Source organism: Volvox carteri (assembly GCF_000143455.1).
Source record: "Volvox carteri f. nagariensis unplaced genomic scaffold VOLCAscaffold_8, whole genome shotgun sequence".
NCBI lineage: Eukaryota > Viridiplantae > Chlorophyta > Chlorophyceae > Chlamydomonadales > Volvocaceae > Volvox > Volvox carteri.
Genome location: NW_003307551.1, coordinates 285,434 through 305,634, shown reverse-complemented (window position 1 = coordinate 305,634; position 20,201 = coordinate 285,434). Strand labels below are relative to the sequence as shown.

At 58.9% G+C, this 20,201-nt stretch overlaps 3 protein-coding genes across 3 annotated transcripts in view; 1 reads left to right on the top strand and 2 right to left on the bottom strand.

Moving 5' to 3' along the window:
• Positions 1-8,826, bottom strand: part of VOLCADRAFT_88147 (uncharacterized protein) — a gene marked incomplete at both ends in the record, with an annotated part of 15,787 nt that extends 6,961 nt beyond the window's left edge. Inside the window, 14 exons of the mRNA XM_002947793.1 lie at positions 317-488; positions 950-1,063; positions 1,242-1,439; positions 1,812-2,151; positions 3,809-3,943; positions 4,567-4,751; positions 5,058-5,155; positions 5,264-5,271; positions 5,420-5,514; positions 5,946-6,040; positions 6,521-6,689; positions 7,275-7,849; positions 8,105-8,227; positions 8,628-8,826. Coding sequence (XP_002947839.1) covers positions 317-488; positions 950-1,063; positions 1,242-1,439; positions 1,812-2,151; positions 3,809-3,943; positions 4,567-4,751; positions 5,058-5,155; positions 5,264-5,271; positions 5,420-5,514; positions 5,946-6,040; positions 6,521-6,689; positions 7,275-7,849; positions 8,105-8,227; positions 8,628-8,826 — 2,506 coding nt within the window. The remainder of the gene's footprint in view (positions 1-316; positions 489-949; positions 1,064-1,241; positions 1,440-1,811; positions 2,152-3,808; positions 3,944-4,566; positions 4,752-5,057; positions 5,156-5,263; positions 5,272-5,419; positions 5,515-5,945; positions 6,041-6,520; positions 6,690-7,274; positions 7,850-8,104; positions 8,228-8,627) is intronic.
• Positions 8,827-9,259: 433 nt separating this feature from the next.
• VOLCADRAFT_116559 (uncharacterized protein) lies at positions 9,260-11,511 on the top strand (the record flags this gene model as incomplete). The annotated part of the gene is made up of 4 exons (XM_002947944.1): positions 9,260-9,440; positions 10,138-10,215; positions 10,567-10,680; positions 11,183-11,511. The coding sequence occupies 4 exons, from the start codon at positions 9,260-9,262 to the stop codon at positions 11,509-11,511; spliced, it is 702 nt and encodes a 233-aa protein (XP_002947990.1).
• Positions 11,512-13,266: 1,755 nt separating this feature from the next.
• On the bottom strand, positions 13,267-19,379 carry VOLCADRAFT_88145 (uncharacterized protein; the record flags this gene model as incomplete). The annotated part of the gene is made up of 12 exons (XM_002947792.1): positions 13,267-13,622; positions 13,966-14,086; positions 14,255-14,355; positions 14,543-14,704; positions 15,554-15,734; positions 15,977-16,048; positions 16,483-16,629; positions 16,999-17,145; positions 17,302-17,303; positions 17,799-17,922; positions 18,630-18,738; positions 19,375-19,379. The coding sequence occupies 12 exons, from the start codon at positions 19,377-19,379 to the stop codon at positions 13,267-13,269; spliced, it is 1,527 nt and encodes a 508-aa protein (XP_002947838.1).
• Between the last annotated feature and the right edge of the window lie 822 nt (positions 19,380-20,201).

Genomic DNA, 20,201 nt, shown 5'->3' with positions numbered 1-20,201 from the left:
TGATGACGGTGTGAGCGGACCCTCCATCCATACAGGTGGTCGTATCTTCAGTGAGGTGCCGTGACGAGAAGGAGGGGTCGAAACAATATTCAAGTTCACCTTCCCCCTACGCCTGCAAAAAGTAACCCAACCGATGACCCACCCCCACCCCCCACCCCCGAACCCCCCCCCCGGCTGCTATGTGAAGTCACGTCTCATCAAGGTCTGGACACTGCTCCCCCCCGCACCCCCACGTCACGAGACCCAGTTCCCGCAGCACAGCACACCGATGTGGCAATGTGGCAATGACACCCCTAAGTCCCCACCTACGACCTACCCGCCAACGCCGTGACCCACAGCGCCCTCTTGGCCGCCTCCACCAGCCTCCAGCCCAGCGGCGCATGCAGGCGTCGGAACGTGGCGCCGTGGAGGGCGGTGTTGTAGTCCAGCAGGGCCTGGCTGAGCCCGGAGCTGGTGGCGGAGGGGGTGGAGTTGGCGGCCATGGCCAGCTGTTGCGGGCCAGGAGCAGGGGGCCAGGAGGTCGGGGGGGGGGGAGCCGGGATGATGGCGGCGGAAGCGCATGAGTCTCGGTGCCGAGGGGTGCCGAGGGGTGCCGAGGTGCGACTGTCAGAGAAAGAGCTCCGGGACCGATCGCGCGGGAGAACACGAGAGAGGGGGGCCCCGGCGGGCGAGGGGTCCAGGAGGCACTACTAGTTGGCGGGGTGCTTCCAGCCACCCACACCCAACAACCTCGCTGTGGTGTGGTGTATGGTGTGTGGTGTGGTGGACCCTCTCCCTAGCAACGCACCTCCCACGGCGTCGTACCTTGACGACGGCTGATGTTCCTGAAGCTGACCTGGAAACCCATGAAGAAGAGCGCCCTCTCTCCCCCTCCCGCCCCCCTCCGCTCCAGTACCTCCCCCCTCTTAAACCCCCCCGCCGAGTGTAAGAGGGGGCGGTGTTCCCCCACCTGCATCACATGTCGCCAGCGAGGCTTCCTCTCCGCCTCGTAGCGCCTTAGGGCCTCTTTGTTGAGCCCGTGTAGCTGCACACACCCGCCCAGGACCGCGGCGTCCTCCAGGGCCTGGGGGGCAGGGAGGGCACGCGGGGAGTGCAGGGGGGTTGTGGAGAGGGGTGGCAGGGGGGAGCTGGGTGGAGGCGGATAGACGGGGGCCCCCGCGGGGTGTACGACGCGCACATGCCAGGCTATCAACCACTCGGCATCCCCCATTCCCCCCCTCCCCCCCTCCCCCATGTCCTACCTGGTTCTCCTCCTGGCTGGAGGGCCTCATGGGGTGAGCCGCCTCCCCCAGAATCAGCACCCTCCCGCGACCCAGCGCGGAGGGCAGCTCACTGGCCCGCCGCACCCACACACCCGCCTCCACCACTGCAGAGGGCCGGGTGTTGCGCAGCATGGCACGGACCTCGGGGGGGAAGTCCGTGAACAGCGCCAGCAGCTTCTGCGGGGACGGGGCCCAGCAGTGATAGCAGCCGCGGGGGTAGCAAGAGGAGCTCAGCCGGTTGCGATCCGTCCGCTGTTCCGTCCTGCACGGCTTTGCTGAGAGGCACGCGCATTACCTCAACACAGGTGGTCATTGCTTGTTGGTGCCTACCACCCGACGGTCTGCATCAGGACCCCGTACTGGGAATGTACGGGGAATATATCCCGGCTGGTGCTGGCCCGTGGCATCAACTCGCGAGTACTCCTTTCCTGGCAAGGCAGCAGGAAATGACACCCCTGACCCCAACGGCCGTCATCGTCTGGTCCTCGTCCAGATTCCACCACGCTACACCCACCGCTATACCCTTTCCAACCGCCTTTCCACACCTACCTGCAGCACCTCGCCTGACCCCCGGGCGTCCTCCTCCCCCTCCTCGCCCTCGCTGGCCTCCCCATAGCCCTCCCCGTCCGCCGCCTCGTCGTCACTCCGCAGCTCGTCACTGTCGAGGTAGCTGACGTCAGCGGCGGGAAGGGATGCGGCCGCTGCTGCCGCAGAAACTGCGTCGAACGGCAGTTCACCGGTGGCTGAGTCGGGCGCCGCCGGCGCTTGCGTCGCAGTGACGGCGTCCGTGGCAGTGCCATGATGTCGGGTGGTGCCGCTACCACTGAATTGCTGTCGGGCGTCATCTTCCAAAGAGGTGTACAACGTTCGTCGGCCGGCTGCGGAGGGCCTGTGCATTAGAAGGCACGTGCACGTGCATCACGGGATTACGCATCCGTGAGGGTCTTTGTATGTCTTGCAAGGCGCATATGGTGGGTGTGCCGAAGCAGGCAGGCTAGGGGACTTGGGCGGGGGGGACGGAATTGTTAGAATATGATCGACACTCATACACAAATGAAATATGAGAGCAGTACTAGGACCCGAGGGGGTCTGGCGCTTTGCTATTGTTAACAGGATTAGCACCCTATGTAGCTCATGCTGTTAACTGGATATTTCAGCACGTTTTTTTAAATGAAAGTTAGGCTGCCGTTGCCTGATCTGCATGGCGCTGGCTTTGGGGATCTTGATAAAACGCTTTAGTTCTTGTTCCATCGGAACCCTACAGATGGAGCACATATTTTTTGTTGTTGTTGTTGTTGTTGTTACATGGTCGTGGGTGCGTTCCCCGTACCTGCAAACCACCCTAGTACGAGCCGAGGGCTCAAGGGCTGCCAAATCGCCTATAAGCACCATCCTACCTCGCACTTCCAACGAAACAAGTAATGAAGTATACTAACGACCAAAGGGAACGATAGAGTTGCGGTGAGACCATATACGTTCCAGCATTCTTGCCAGGCGTTCAGGTTCCCACTTCATAGCGTCCTTCATATGTTCGAAGCGTGGAAAGCCCATATCAGATCTGATTCCGTCGTAAACCGGACAGTCCAGCAAAATGTGTTTCTCATCCTCGATGTGGCTATCAGTGCCGCAGCAGGGGCATACTCGCTCCTCCCTAGGTATATAACGCCGTCCCTTACGCGCTCTGTTAGCCGCCAGTGCCCAACAGCAAAGCCTAAACTGCATAAGTTTAGGAGCACATATAGTCGTCCTATATCTACATGCACAACCCATGTTGCAGTATTTTAATCCCAAATAACCTATACATTTCATCCAGCACATTGCATTTGGCAACCTTGTCAACATTAATCAGTGCTCAACTTCTCTTGGGGGAGCGCTATGCGCTACAAATATTGAATTGAAGCGCCTTATGTGAGTTGCATTCGCTGATCTCTTTAGTAAAAGGCGAAAGAGATATGAGAAACGTAAGCAACTCAGCGCATAAATAATTAAGGAAGTGGAGCTTCAATCCACCCTTGAGGCAAAATCTGCAGTCTTTCGTGAGGCCGATGGTGGGTAGTATCAAGCACCACACCGCATTGAATCACATCCCGAGAATGCAATATGCTTTTCCTTTTGGTACATCTTTTACTTGCAACCAGAACGAAAGTCCGGTCAGGCCACTTAATCTAGTAAGCTGTCCTGTGCGCGTTCAGAGCGCAACACTAAGCACAATCTCGCATATAGCCTCCGCGGGCATTTGCAAAGTGTGTTTCCACATGTAGAAATAGAAACCAACGCACCAGCTCCCGCAGATCTGCCGTTTCTTGGTCTTGTTCCGACAGTCAACTTCCCGTATTTTTCGCACACTGCATATCTTAACTTCTTCATTTCCCGAAGCGATGACAAGCTAGCGTGGCGTACATGATGATACTTCAGCAAATGCTGATGGCGAATCGCTTGGGACTTGCTGTTTGAATTCAAGATTCGCCGGAAGGCGCACGACGCGAAACCTGTACTCGACAATTCTATGCCCTTGCAAATCTACCCAACGCAAGTCCCGCACCCACTTATTTCCCGATGGAAGTCCCGCTATTGCCGGCAGAAAGCCACTGGATGGGTGGCGAACACTCGAACTGCGAAGGGATGCTGTGCGCGGTGCGCCCTGAGGAAGGCGCTCCACTCGCTTGGTGATCAGGTTATACCTGCGGTTAAGACATTCAGAGTGGGGGACTGGACACGGATAAGCCATGGATAAGGTCCGACGGATCGGACGATGCAATCGGAACACGCACAGGCGTGCGCTTACGCACCCCGTGTACACGTTTTGTTGAGAATGCATGGCAGTAGGGCGGCCTCAGTTCGCCCCATTGCGCCGGAGATGTACGCTCCTTGAGCTGCAGAACGCCGCGTTAACGTAAGGCTGGGCTATGGGCACTACCGTGCAGTGGCTCAGGCGAATCGCGGCAATTCCGGCTCAAGCGCGTGCCCCTCCTCAAACAACTTGTACCGTCTCCCCGTTCCCGCAACCTCTAGGGCGGCTGCATAGCTCTTTCTTTCCTTTGCAGACCGCGAACCCTCTGCAACCGCACCACTTGGAATCTCCATCCCTCCTCTCCCCTCTTCCCCCTCCTTCACTTCAGTCCTAAACTTACCAGACCGCAACCTATAAATGCTTCCCCCGTAGGAAATCCGAATGACCCACACGCTGAACCCCCAGGGCCCCAAACCCTGTACCGCCTATGACACACACACACACACACACACACACCGAGACACACGCGAGCACAGGCGAGGCGAGGGGAACTAAACCTAAACCTTTCCCGACCCGACCCGCCTGAATCCCAGCTCCCGCAAATCCGGGTCCGTGGCCACCGCCTCCCAAGCCACATCCCCTCCCGCCAGGGAGTGCGATAGGAAGGTGCGCCCGGGGGACAGCCACACAGCGTTGAAGTCCAGGGGCAGGGAGGGCACGTCGTCGCCGGGTAGGCGACCCAACCACTTGACCACACCCTGAGCATGGAACCGTGAATAGGCGGAAGAAGGTATTGCAAATCCTCATAATAGCGAGGGAGACTTAACTCTGGTAAAGCGAGGTGTACCTACACAGCCGTCCATGTTCCATGTACATTTCCCTGTGGGGCCACCTGTATCAGGGGGTGGACCCGATCTCGTCGCACTTTGACATCTTCTTTTGTGCCACACCCGCACCCGCCTGCCTTGTCCCTCAACGCCGCGGTCTCTACACATGTGCCAGGGCCCCCCGTCCCCCGCGCCCCCACAATACCCCCACAGTACGCGTACATCAGTGTAACTTACGTCGTACATGGGGTCGCCATCGCGCACCATCCGCTTCCGCACATCCGAGAAGGGTCCATCACACGCAACCAGGAAACCCGCGCGGACCAGCGCAGGAGCTGCGGTGGCAGAGCCGCCCAAGGCGTGGGGGTGAGGATGCTGCTTCTGCTGCTGCTTAGGCGGGTGAGAGGCGTCCTCTCTTCCTGCACGCGACGCCGCGGAAGCACCTGAGCGCCTGCAGGGTTGTCGCGGGAAAGGGGGGAGAGGGGAGAACGGAGGAAAGAAAGAGGAGGGAAAGAAGTGGGTGCCGCTTCCCCGACAATCGGCAAGCCAACGCATCTATATTCGTTTTTTTATATTCGAGTTGTAAGTCCGCGGCTCACCGGAAGGAGATGTACGCCCCATCGTCTCGCTCCCGATGCCCCACGTAGTGTGCGCCGTACTGTACGATATCAGGCGGCAGCAGCGACAATAACGCCTGTTCGTGGACAGATCGGGGGGGGCCATAGGGGGTAAAGCGGTGGCGTTGAGGGGAGAGGAGAGGAGAGGAGTCAGGTGCAGCACACACGGCGGATGAAGGTCTAAGAGCTAACCGGCGGAAATTTTCAGGTGATGCGCACGAACGTCCCCCTCCCTCGAGCGGGAACCGCGAATCACGGCCCTGATTCGGTTTTCGCGTCCGGCGGGAAGGAGCAAAGTACCGGTGGGTATAGCCTCCTTTTGCGGCCATGACGACAGAACACGATGTAAAAGAACCTCCGCGAGAATGAGCGACAACAAGCACGTGTCTGTGATTGACGTGTACGACATCCTCAAGCTGAGCCGAAGAGGCACACTCAGAGCAGCTCCCCACCCCCCCGATGCTGAAGGACTGGGGGAGGCAAAGCCCAACACACGTGCCGTACGTACCTGTTCCAGCTCGTACCAGCCAATGGTGATGTACGGCTCCCCAAATCTGCGCATCGATCGCGTGCCGCCCTCCTCCAGACGGGTAATCAGGCTACCTGTACGATGGCACCCGCCATGTTGCGACCAATGCACGGCAAGGGTTGTACATAATTGAGTTGGACGGTACTGGGATGGTCCTTAGTGCCTGCGGATGACCCAGGCTTGGGGTCAAGGAAGCCCCAGAGGTTACGGGGCGGGCGCTTAGGGGAAAGTGCCGTACATGGTTTCGGGGCTAGGAGACACCAGGGGCGGCAAACCCGACGAGAGCGAAAAGGGCCCTCAGGGATCTCAGGACATGAAACGTGCAGGCCAGCTAGCGTGTACGTCAGTTCCATGCCGTACAACTGTGAATCCATGCACCACTATCCGTACTGGACCTGGATTATGGATTATCGAGAGAGAAGCAGCTGCTAAGGATAGCGGATTGGTAGCGGGTACAGCAGCGTTCACCGCAACGGTATTCCGGATCGACCACATCCCAACAACATGCAGCCGCCTCCAGCCACAGCCACACCAGCTAGGACATTGTTACCAACCGTCCGTGTCGTGTATAAGCACAGGTCGTGCGCGCAACCCATGTTGCAGAATCGCCGTGCGAAGCCGCGGGTCGATGGCGGCCGCCGCACGAAGACCGTTAGGCTCCAACCGACAGTACGACCCGTACTTGCGGCTGCCCTCGGGCCGCGCAGACCGGCGATCAAACACCTGGAAAGGTAAAAACACAACGCGATTTCATATATACAACTTTGCGTGCACCGTCCGGCATAGTAACCGACCACTAGATTCGGGCCACTAGCCCGTGTGATTTTTGCAACGACTCAGTTGACTCATTCAACTGACAAATCGACGCTTCGACGCTTCCAACAGGCCATCATCTTTCCTTTCGAGCGGTCAGGCCGCGTACATCTCTGAATCTGCATTACGACGTCACGGCCTCAACTACGACAGCACGACAGGGCGCCTCACCCGGTTGTGAAACCCGCACCAGTCCAAGTCCTTGACCAAACCAGTTCGTCTTCGGCATCCTCCTCCCCCCCAAAAGCGAAACAGCTTCACGCTCCGTATTGATGCCACTGCATCGACTACATGCGGGTGCCTGTCCAGTGTCCTCCTTAACCCCGATTGTGGGTTTTCCCACGCGTCCCGGTGGTCTCCCTGACGCGCACGTTCCCCCGTCCTCACCGCTGCCTCTCTACCTATCTACCTAAAAACGGACATCCCAGTTCCGTCTGATTCACCACTCCGCTCCCCCCCCTTTTCTTCCCCCTCGCCCTTCCACCCTCCACCCACCTTGATCCTCAGACGTGGGTAAACCCGTCGGAGCGCTAGGGCTGTTGCCAGACCCGTAACGCCCGCACCAACAACCGCCACGTCGACCTCCAGATCCACCTTGCCGCTGTACGGCACCCCGGCGGCCGTGCCCGTGATGCTGCTGGCACGGCTAGCCCCGCGATGCCCCGCGACGCCACCGCCGCCACCATCGCCTGGCGGCAGCAGCAGCGGGTGCTGAAGCAGCGGTGGCTCCAAAAAGGGCGTTTCGCCAGCTGCGATAGCGGCGGCGGCGGTGCCCCGCCGTACATCGCCGCGGGTCCCACGCCGGCTGTGAGGCTGCGGCTGGGGCGGCTGTGTTGGAGCTTTCGGAGGGGCAACGCCGCCGCCGGCAGCAGTAGCGGCATGTGCCGACGGCCGCTGGTCTATAGTTATGATGTCTTCGGGGCTGGGCGGCGGGGCCGTTGCCGCCTCGGCAGGGGTAGCAAGAGGCGGTTTCGGCGCTGGTGAGGCCATGGGCGAAGTCGGCCCCTGCGGTAGCCACTCCGCGGCAACTTGGGCGGCCGCAGGAAGAGCAGCGCTTCGGTCAATTACTACTGCAGCGATGGCAAAAATAGGCGGCGGCAGAAGGTCAACTGGCGGCGGACAACTGGAAGCGGGACAACGGCAGCCAGTTGTACGGACGCGGTTAAGTTAATCGGCTTTGTGTCGCTGACATCGTTTGCTCTGCTGGCTACCGCCATTGCCGCTCGTGGCGAGCGTAATATATGTGCCAACGGCACAGAAGACTATGGCCCCCTGGAAATATTTGTTTAACAAATCAACCTGTAACTTACACCGCACGCACTTACCGGCTGATGGGGTCTCTGGCGAGCGTGGTTGCGGCGCCGGTGCCACGCGGCGACCTGGGCTGAAAGCGGAGAGCAGCAAATCCGTCCCGCGCTGCTGCGGCTGGGGCTGCGACAGCAGCTCAGCTGTGGGTGCACGCCAAAGCTGGCGGCCGCTGCTGGTGGTGAACAGCTGCAGCTGGGGCGGCTCCTTGACCTCTGGCTGCTGCTGGGGCTGAATGGATGCTTCCCGTGTTTCCGGCAATATTTTCGGTGATGCTATTTCTGTACTCGAATCTGGTCTTCGTGCTGCCGGTACGTTTCGAGGTTGTTGTTCGAGACGCAGTTTGGTGTTTTTCAAAAGGGCGGGAATGGAAAGCAAGGCTTGGGTCAAACAAGTCAACCGTGAAAAATTGGGGTCTTTATGCCGTTTGTTGGCGACGGAGGAAAAGGTCCCGCCGGAAAGCATGTTGCCGGGCCAAGGGCCGGGTGCCTTGGAATGAGTCAGCAGTAGGCGAAAAGCGTATTACCTGCTCCGGCAACTTACGGGCTTGGTCGGCTTGGACCTCGTGCCGCTGCGGCTCCTGCTGTTGCTGTTGTTGTGGTCCCACCTCGTCCGGCAGCTTTCGTTGTTGTCTACTGAGTTGTTGTTGCTGCTGCTCGAGCTGTTGTCTGATCTGCTCCCGAAGAAGCTGCTCCTGTTCCTGCTGCTTTCTTCGCGCCCCTCGGCGGAACAGGCGCCACATGAGCGAATTTGCAGAGCCTACTTGCGTGGGTATACTATATGAAACGTAACGTGTTTACTGTGGCTGGACTTTGAATTAATCCCGACTTTATGGGCTCTTGCTTGCAAGATTTGCGCACGGGCAGTATCGGGCAAGCTGATAAAATACAATGCCGCTGAAGCATCGGTGACATGCTGTTTTGAACGCTTTAACTCCTTTTCGGGGCTCAGATTGCATATCGCAAGAAAACCGCATCAGGGGTATCGCAAAATCACATGCAGGGATGTGACTGGAGTTGCGTCGGGTGTCGTCATCGGCCCCGGCAGCACCCTTACGATAAAACCACGATCCCAAGTATTTCTCCGAAAGGAAACTCCAACGAACGAAAACGTATATCGTTATTACTTTTTGCGAAAGACAGCAGAGCCATCGCTGTTAATCCGGATACATAACAATGCGCGGTGTAATCGCGGTCGGAAAGGCGATCAGCCAGGCCGCAGCTAGACAGCGCTCCTGGCTGCAGGCCACTGCGCTTCGCAGCCTGCCACCCACAATCGCCGACGCGCCAACCAGCCAGGCCGAGGGCATTGGAGCTGTTCAGCTGCCGCAAATCCTCGGGGGCCTTGGACGCCGGGGTAAGAGCTCGACCACCACACTTCCCCCTTCAAACTACTGCTTACTGACCAATTTAACTCCGTAAGAAGTCGCGCGTGGCTTTCTGCTGGTGTGGACAGACCCGCGAATCCTTCCTTCCGTCCCTGCCTCTGCGCAAAGCTATAATTTGAGTTGACCTGTTGGCGCACGTGCTCGTCTCCATGAGAGATCACGTCTGCGAACGGTTGAGAGATGAGAGACGGCTTTTCCGAAATGTTATTTATCAAAAATCAAGAGCTCTCTCAACCCGCGGGAAGAAGAGGAAATTTCTGAATGACTCCTTCCATCGTTTTACACGGTCCTTTAATTTAGATTGTGACGGCTGGCAACGCAGTAGTGGTCTACACCGGTAGCTGTATACATGTACACGTACATGCAAGCCTGCAAATTAGTCAAGAGTCTCGTCGCCGCCCAGCATATGCCATGCTTAGCCGTAATCACCACCGCCACCGCCACCGCCACACCCCCACTGTTTGCGGATTCCTCTACATCGGCGAAATGCTGAAATTACTATACTTTACTTGGTTGGTGTTTGCCCGGGGGACCCCAGAGTCCCCTCCCCCCCCCCCCGGGGAGCTCCGACCCCTGTACACAACCTTAAGTTCATATTGAACCCTCGCCCAGCGTACCCACCTACTCAACCCGCCCACCCAACCCACCCACCCACGCGCCCTTCAGGTCTGGCCATGGGCCAACACCCGCTGTACGAGCTCGACAAGATCCAGCGTACGGCAGAGGGCCATATCGACATCACTGGTAAGTGTTCGTTGATGGCTCGTGTGAGCCTTGCCAGGTTAGGACCGGGAGGTCAGATATTCAGCTGTCCAGGGGATAGGAGGCCTCCGCCTCCGCCTCCGCCTCCGCCTCCAACGACGCCTCCGCCTCCGCCGCCTCCTCCGTCCCGCGCGGCTAGCAGCATGGGCCCGGGCCCCGTACGACTACCTCAACTCGCACTGGCATGTCTGTCTAGTCGCCCACGTTCCCATCCCCGGTCTCTACCTGTTCTCCTTGCCAACACACATATACATAACATACGACATATAGATACAACATATATATACATGTAACACACACTCATAGTACATACATACGTACTCGCACATATAGAGGACGAGCCGGGCACTGGCGACATGCCTCACGTGACGGGTCGACTGCCGGACCTGGTGGAGGAGGAGTTCCGCGTGACACGGGAGGAGGAGGAGGTGGAGAAAGGCAGGCAAGGTAGGTGGTGGTGGTGGTGGTGGGGTTGGGTGGATGTGGATGTGGATGTGGGTGTGCGGGGACAGTGCTTGACAGAAAGACATGCACCGCAGCGGTGAGCGGCAGCTTGATGATGGTGGAGGGGAAAAGGGGGTCTGGGGGTCCATATCTGACTAGGGGGGTGGCCCAGGGCAGAGAGGCAGATAGGGGACATAACCGAGATGACCGGCATGTTTGCATGAAAACATGCGCCCCTGGTAAAGTTGTGGTGGCTTTTGACACCGCGGTGGTCCATTCCATTCCATTCCATTCCATTCCATTCCATTCTTTTGCGGCTCCCTCCACGCATTGGTGCAAGCGCCCACACGCCCATACGCACTCGACATGTCGCGGGGTTTGGAGTGCACCTCGGTTCACAAGCGAAGACCCCTTCCCCCTTCCTCGGCTCCTCTCTCGCCCTGCTACCGACCCGACCACCCAACCACCCACCCAACCCCACACCCCACACCCCACACCCCCACAGGCGCCATCCAGGACCTACCCGAGTTCTTCACAAGCGACACCATCCCCTCCTCCGCCTCCTCCTTCGCCGCCTCCTCCGCCTCCGCCGCTGCCGACCTCCACACGGGCGCCCCCTCGGACTCCACCTACGTGCCCCCCTCCCCGGACTACTCCCACGGCGCCATCCCTGTAGTGACAGACCCGGGGACGGGACTGGCCAGCGGCTCGGTGGCGGTCGCGGACGGGGCGAGGCGGGCTGAGCGGGGGCAGGCGGTGATCCGGGGCCCGGGAGCGGAGACGGAGGTGGGATTGAGCTCCAAGGGGGGTCCTGAGCAGCCCGAGGAACGGTGATGTCGAGTTAGGAGCCCTATGTGCGCCGCGAAGGGGGGGGGGTCAGAAAGGAAGGTGACGGTCCACGGAATGGGGGGGGGGAGCGGGGAAGGGAGGCGGACTAGCGTCTGGAAGAGCTGTGTGTGTGTGTGTGTATATAGCATACTGGTCTAGCTGGGTGCATGTCTGGAGGCTGTTGGGGGGTGGAAAGAGGAAGTGGGCGTTATTAGGTTCCGCGGGTAGGAGTTGGTCTGACGGTTGTAGGTGTTGTACATGTGCACGTGGCCGGACTGGGTACCGTCTGGTGCACATGCACGTGATGTTTTTGGATGCTCACTGTTCAGGGCCGACTAAGGAATAGCATGTCGTAGGGCCAGTTGTGGGGCATTTATTGTGGCACTGGAGAGAGAGAGGAGAGCACTGCGGAAAGTTGTAAGCTGTATTGCAGCAGCTTCCTGCCGGGAATCGACATCAGCTGATGATGCTAATGATGATGAGGAAGAGGAAGAGGAGGAGGGGGTTGAGGTACGGGAGGAAGGGAAAGGAGAGGACAAGTCGTCGAGAAATTTCTGAAAACTGATATGTGCCGACGCCCGGGTCACGTACTTCCTCCTCTGTTGTTTCGGCGTGTGTGTTTTTATTCTGGAACCCAACTCTCCGTCCTGGAGTGATCGGGAGGGGGGGGATAAAGAGGAGAGAACCCCCCGGGACGGCTGATAGCCCTCGGGGCTCCCCGTCCCCCCCTCGAGCAGTGCTGTCCGCGCCCTGTGTGAGCCCTCAAGACCTGTTCGAGCCCCATGGCTAGCAAGTTTTTACACCATACCCAGACCTTCCGTGGGGCGTGCGTGTGTGGAAAAGGGGGGATGTTCATATGGAAAGAGGGGGATTGGGGAGGAGATGAGAGCAGAGGGGAGGGGAGGATTATGCACGGGGGAGGGCGGTTGCAGAATGGAATGAGCAACGTTGTAATGTTCTGTTCTCGGTCTATCCAACATGGCGCCGACGCGTTTGAGCTGGTTGCGCAACATCCACCAGATGTCTGCTCCGCATATCCATAAGTTATAGGTGAATTTGGAGGTGATCATGGCTTCCACACACTTAAAATGATTGGCTGAAAGGTATACTTGAAATGATTACAGCCCAGCAGTTCAGGCTTGAAGGATTGATCAGGTGAGTCAGTTTTTTATTATTACAAATAAAGACACAAACCAGGGTGTAAACAGGTACTCGGGCAGAGAACAGAAAAAAATAAGGGTGGACGAGAAAAGCGATTCGTGCCGTACGGCCGCCGGCTTCTTCCACACCTCTTCCTTGACACTCATCCCTCCTCCTCGAGGCCGTCTTCAAAAGTTCCATTATTGACCTCGTCCTCCACCACCTCCGAATTCAATCCCCACTTGAACCCGATCACCCTCCCACCATGCCATCACCATCAACAGTTACAGCGCCAAGCACTAGAACTGTAGAACCGTGCCACCAGGACGTCCACCCGTCTTGGCCACATTCTTGTCCCCCGGACGCCTCCACCCCGCACTAGAATACCACCAAGCACGGGACGCCATTAAACACCCTAAGCCCAATCCACTGCGACACTCCCTCTCATCAGAACTCACCATCCAGGTGCTCCGCAACCCAACCGCCGTCGTACTGCCCTTCCCGCCCTCCCTCCCTCCCTCCCTCGCCGCACATCCTCCGCCTGCATATCCTCCCTCTCGCACATCCCCTCTCTACCACCTCCTCCTCCTGGCCTCCCTCACAAACCACAGGGACTTAGGGTCACCGCCGCCGCGACCTGCCTGCCGCGCGCTTCGCCTCCACCAGCTGCCCACTGACCGCCGCCAATGTGCGCTGCACGATCTGCCGCTCACGTACCCGGATCGAGGCCACTGCCGCGGACCGCAGCACCGAGCTGACGAACACGTCCTCCGTTCCCAGGGTCAGCTCCAGGGGGGGAGCATCCGGGGATGAGAGCGAAGGCGACGCTGCCGGGGGGGACTCGGCGGTGAGGTAGTTCCGGGCCCGGGCGGGTGCACGGGCCCGTCGCTGTTGTTCTTGTTGTTGTTGGCGGTTGGTGACAGCGGCTAAAGCTCCTGCTGCTAGCGCCTGGTCCGCCTCCATAGAGGTTGGATAGGCTGGCAAAGAGGAGAAACGACGGGCGAAGAGAATGTGGTGGGGTTGCTTGGCCGGTTGGTTTAGTTCGTTGACTGGGAGTTGGACGGCAGTTTGTGTTTGGCAGCTTGCAGAGAGCATCATCAACAACAACAACAATAACAACAGCAACAGCAACAACAGCAACAACAGCAGCAACAGTAGCAGCAGCAAGGGCAGCAGCTGAGCGGCCAAACCGCAGCCTCCACTAAACCCCCCGGGGAGCATCAGCCCACCGGCAGAGCCTAGCTCGACAGGCAAACAGACAGACTGACATGCAGACTGACAGGTAACCCGGGCCCCGGCGCCTGCCGACTGCTGGCGTACCTTTGAGGGCTGCCGTACATCTGTTGCTGAGCCCCCTCAGCGCTAGCACCAGCGTGTCTTGTCCGTCCAGAAGGGGAAAGCCGCCGCTCTCAAACAGGACAGATGCCAATTCGAACGTCTCCTGAAAGGCGGTTTATGAAAAGCTTCAAACAGGGTTTGTATTGTGAAATGAAATTGCTTGTAGTTAGATTGCTTGTAAAAAAAAGAAAACATGGAGAACAGGGCAGAGTAGAAATCCATGGCACCGCAAGCCACCCCACGGCATCCCCAGATCGAGTCCCAGTCCCACCTGCGCTACTTTTGGTCGGGCATCCAGGAAAGCCAGGTACTGCAACAGCCCCTCCGGAATACCTTCCAACTTCAAAGGAAACTCGAGCTCCGAGGGAAGACCTACGGCCACACGTCAGTCAACACCATGCAAACAACGCAACATCTTACAAAATACAGCAAGACCCAACTCCGAAACCGCAATGTGCAGATGTGGCGCCACGGCTATAACCTTTACAAATAACAGAGCTAGGCTAGGCTGTAGGTGTAAAAATCTCAATGACGTTCAGACACGTCACACATGTCGTACCGTGTCGGGCCAAGGCCTGCTCCTTGAGGTCCGCCAGCGGGTCGCCCTGGCGGTCCACTGCCACCCTGAGCCTGCAGTCCTGGTGCGGGTTGCTGGCCGGGGGGGGGCAGAAGCCGTAGCTAAGAAGCAGCTCACCGCTGCTCTTGGGGCCGTACGACACATCTGCGTACATGCGCATCCACAAAGGTGTGGTTTGTGTCGGGGAGGGCTTTGGGGGTTTCTGTCCGGCTGGACCGGGCCCTAGGAAACGACTGGGCCCTAAGAAAGAGGTGCCGGGAGGAAACAGGCTGGCTCTCTCTCTCTCGCGCGCGCGCGCATGGTTTTGGAGGTTGGTGGGGTGGGCGGGGCCAAGCCGTGGAAAGCTAAGGTGGGGCCGGGGCAGCATCAGGTGATGATCCCCGGCCCCGGGGGGGGGGCGCACTCCGGGGAACATGGCATCAGAAGTGGAGGCCGAAGCGATCCATAAGAGGTGCGTGTATAAGTGTGTGTGTTTTGTATGCTCGTGTGTGTTGCATGTGAGTTTGTTTGTGTGAAGGTTACAAGTATCTGACCGGGCCTGAGGACACTGGCCACAGGGCCTGCTGCCCAGCCCCAACGGAAAGACTGCCTAAGCTCTCTCCCTAAGCGGACGGGAGAGGGGCGTGAGGGGCCTCTGCCCCCTCCTAAGCAGCCGAGAGCAGCAAGTCCGCTAGCTCCGCTCTCCTCCCCCCGGGGGGTGTTGGGGGAGGTGGCGTCGCTCTCACAACTCAAGGGCTCCGCCACGCGAGTTCGCGCACTGAGCCTGAGACACGAAGCAATAAATTCCTCTCCATCCCGGCCTGATCTGGCTCTTGGGGTGGGAGGCTTGTGTGTTGAATGGGTTTGTGTCTGGATCTAAACAGGGTTCAAATACCCTGTTTGGAATCCATGCATCGAACTAGCCCTCAGCCCATTGGCTCAAGTCGCATCCGGACCAGGTAAGCACTCCCCTTCTCCATCCCCTCCGCCTCACCACACACACCCGCCACTCACACACTTGTTGCCCTGCCGCGTACGGGCGGTCCGCCCGCAGCACCAGCGCCCCCTTGGTGGCCCCTCCTGCGCGGTCTCCACCCGGCACCGCGGGGCCCGCGACGTCCCAGCTCCAATCCAGGTGGCAGCCCTCCTCCGCAGACACGTCATGGTTCAGTTGATCCGCCCACGGGGCCAGCACCTCCACGGATGGGGTGATTGGCGTGCGGGGGAGGGCGGGGGAGGGCGGGAGGAAGGCGGGTAGAAGGGTGAGGAGAAACTCTGGGGTTGTTGTGTGGGGGTGTCGGGTCCGTATTTCGAGGTGATTGGGGGTGGCGAATGTGTAACAGAAAGGAGTTGGGGCGGCGGAGGCGGCTAGTAAATAGATGCTGCTGCAGGTGTTGCTGCTGGTGTCGCTAGAGACGTACATACATACGTACGTACCTGCAGGTCTCCCCGGCTGGGCAGTCGGATGCAGCGAGACAGCAGCACTCCGAAGGCCCACTCCAGGTCGCCCTATGGCAGGAGGGGGCAGGAGGGCGTGGGAGGGAGCTTGGAGCAAGAGGGTCCCCTGCCATCAGGGGGATCTCCCCCCCGGGGTTGATCTGCTGTATCGCGGAGTGATGGCCGCAGTGGGGAGGACAAAAACGAGACCCGCGGGTCGGTGAGACCGATCCCTTAACAAGGTTAAGGGCGACGCCTTGCCCGACGCTATAACTCTCAGCCACACACACACACACACACACACACAAAGAGAGAGAGAGAACGAGCCATGAACCCTAATGACGAACAGTCTCTGGGGTTCAGGCACACAGAGAGGCGGCTGAGACGCACGGCGCGAGCAGCGCCCCGCCCGGCAACGGTCTCCCAGCCCCCTTCAACCCCCAGTCCCCAAACCCCAGCTCCCAGAGTGTACCCCAGCCCCAACGCCACCTAAGGAGCCCACCTACCTTGGAGAGGGGTACGTGTTCGGGCACCAGGCCGTCCGCCCTGCCCTGGGCAATTAGGGGCTCCAGCTCCCGCCAGGAGGCGCTGGCGGCCGAGGTGATGGAGTCAGCCAACCGCTGCAGGGGGGAGCCGCGGAGAAGCTGCTGGACCTGGAAGGGAGGGAGGGAGGGAGGGAGGGAAGGAGGGAGGGCGTGACGTGTGTATGATGTGCTTCACAAACTGAGCACCGCGAGAAGGGCTGCTGGTGACGCTAAACCATATGCGCTATGTGTATATGGGTGAGGTGTCGGGGTGGAGTGTAGGGGGGAGTGGAGAGTGGGGGGGGGTGGAGAGTGGGGGGTTAGTGGAGAGTGGGGGGAAGTGGAGGAAGGAAATACACGTGTGGGGGGAAGCAGGCAGGGGGTAGCGCCACAGTGGGGTGCAGCGCCAGCCCGCAGCTCTCCACACAGCTTGTACGGGGGAGACAAAACACACACACCGTGTGTTCACTTCCGACGTACGTCGCCTATATGCCGTACCTCCTTGGCTGGCCAGTCCAGCAGCGTCCCGGGCCGCTGTGGCAGCACCGCCACGTAGGGGCCCCAGCGCGCGGCGGCAGGGGAGGAGCGGTCGCCCGCCGCCAGCCGCCCCTTCACTTCCGCTAGCAGTAGCGCCAGGAGGCTCCACTCAGGCAGGGGCAGTAGCGAGGGTGGGGAGGTAGCGGCAGCGGAACTGCTGCTACTGCCGACCTTGCCGGTAGCGCTTGCAGGTAATGATGAAGCCCAGACCGAGGAGGAGGAGGAGGATGGTGTCAGGTTGCGTAGCAGCGGCGCCATACACACCTCTGCGGGCGCTCATGCGGGGGGAGTTGGTGCGGGTTTAGATAGCATCGCATTATGCGGTGACAACTCAGTGATGATGCAATATTGACGTATACAATGCCGTACTTAGAGAAAGAAATGATAAGGAGGCAGGGGGCCAGGAGACGCTGGCAAACCAGGCGCCCACGGGGCGGAACAGCCACCGCCACATGCCAGGACCAGCGGGTATGGTACAACGTCGGGTGCTAGTGCCAATACACACACACGCACACACCGTGGTGGTGCACACGCCGGTGCCGCCAAGCCCGCAGACCCAGAGGCCATGCATGGCATGCTGCCAGCAGCAGCAGCAACAACAACAACAGCAGCAGCAGCAGCAGCAGCGGCGGCTTCATCATCAGAGGGATGTGGCCCGGTACCGGAGACCTTCACGCAGAGCGGGCGACTGAACGACCCACGGGTCCTTGACCACTAAATCGCCCTTTTCCTTCCCGCTCCCCAGCCATACCGGGCCCCACCTCCCGCCGCGCGCTCCGCGGTGATCACCAAGTGGTCCGGCAGCTTGACGAGCACCTCCCCACGGCTGAGGGAGCGGCTGGCCACCAGGCCGCGACCCTCCCGACCGCAATGTCGTAACAGGAGCTGGAGCGAGGTAGGACCGGGGGGAGGAGAGGAGGAGGTCGCGGAGGGAATCGGGAAACATCAAACACCGAAAGGGCAGGGAAGTGAAACAAGAGGGGTGGCAGCAAATGTGATCGCAGGCGGCAGCGCACACAACGAAACACATGACGCGTGCAAGTGAGAAGGTTGTGTTGGTGGTTGCATTGGTGGTTATGTTGGGTGGTGATTGCTTGGGGGATCTCCAACCGCCGGTGGTTAGGGCGCAAGAAGGGGACACCGCCGCCAGGAGGGGAAAAGGGGAAAACAATGGATGGGATGGGACGGGATGGGATGGGATGGGATGGGATGGGGTGGGGTGGGTGGGGTGGCGGGATGGGGATGTCGAGGCCCCAGAACGGAGCTGTCAAATGGAGTGAAACCCGAACCCCAACCTGAAGACATGAGGCCCATACAAGGACAACAACCCCATGAACCGAGCGCCATGTGGGGAAGCTTCTGGCGTCCGTCCCATGGGTCGGTAGTAGAGAGGCGGGGATGGAAACCAACAGGTTGACCACCCGGAGCTGCGGATCCGTTTGAGGTTGTTGTTACTGCTGCTACTGTTATTTTTTGTTGTTTTTCTGCTGCTGCTGCTGCTGCTGCTGCTGCTGCTGCTACTGCCTTCACCTCTGCACCTAGGAGGGCCCTAGATCTTTAGGCCCAAACCTTAGCCGCCAACCCCCTCCCACCGGCTGCGTGGATAGGCCTTCACTTCGGAGCCAGGACTGGAACTCGGGCTCCAAATCTGGTCCGTCTACATCGAACAGAGGCTGCTGCTGTGACGGTGCACTCGATCGGCTGCTGTTAATGATGCGGGTTTCGGAGCGAGAAGGGGGCGGGTGAGGAACAAAGTGCTGCCTTGTGAGATAAGCAGTGCGGGTGTTAGGTCATGGGGAAGGGTCATGGATGGACGGATAAGGAGACCTGACCGAGCAACAGGTCTAGCTGGAGGGAAGCATGGGATGTCCCCTTGCAAGAAGTTGGTTAGCAGCGTGCAGTTGGGGAAGCTGGGCAGGAAGATGGGAGAGGAGCGGTAACTTACCCCTTGAAAAGCCTGTCTAGTCCGAGCAGAGCTCTGCATTGCGTGTTACGAGTCGGCGGCTGTGGACTTGCAGTAAAAGGAGGTATGTTGGGATGGGATCTCCAACGAGAGGTCGTAGGTATCCCTGTACGTAATCTAGAGCTGTGGTGTGACATTTGTTATTGTTCGGGCTTCTACGGAAGACAGCAACGCCCTTAGATGGCAGGACTTTTTCCTTCTGCAAGCATACGGACGCCGCACGCAACACAAATGGAATTGAGATGGGTTACGTCTTCAGTAAACGAGTCCTATTTGGGAGATGGATAGATTAATTAGTCGGGGGTCCACCCTAAGCAATGATTCAGCTTTCAGTGTGTACGGCGTACAGTTTCCCTAACGGATTGGGACCTAACCTCATTTTGTTGCATGACGTCCATAACAGTAACAATATACTGTCAGTAGGCCTGTCTGTATAGTCATCTATGACTGTTACGGCTGGAAGTTTCGTTCCTGCGGGCTTCGATTACAAAGCTGTACATTTGAAGTCTAAATGTCATCTTTCGTGGCAGGTCTTCTGGAGAAATTATTCCCGAGCCCAGAAGGTCGCTTGCTGTGCGTGGGCTTGGACGCATGTGGACGAACGTCATGGCTGTATTATAAGCTTTTGCAAGAAGTAGTCACCACTATACCAACAATTGGCTTCAATGTTGAAACAATCAAGCACGCGGGCTGCGCTATGACGATCTGGGGTGCGTGGGGTTGATGCCAACCCCCGGGTAGAACATAAGCACAATGTGTGAAGCCCAGTAAGGCCCATTTTAACACCTCAACATAACACAGCTGAATCTACAGTTGGCCAAGCAAAGGCGCTTTGCTTTTTTGGCATCATTAGTTCAGCCTGCACATAGCTGGAAGGCAGCACACGTCAGCCCTTGTCCGCACACCTAAGGAAACCCCAAAACACACGCATGTTCCGCGCCCTTACCCCCGACCTGCCGTGCTAATCCCCCTCCCAAACAACGATAGCTCTCTTCGGTCCCACTGCCATCCAGTGGTTGCATTCTATTGAAATGCTGCACGGCACGGACCAAGTGCCTTTCCAGCCGTCTGGGTGTGCATGTTACAGTCCGTACCGCCGTCACGCATCCGCACAGTCCGAATTCTTCCTCCCCAAACTCATACATGCAGCCCTCCGCATGTATCGATTCCCACGGCGGTCTCGCTTCTACTTCTCGCTCTC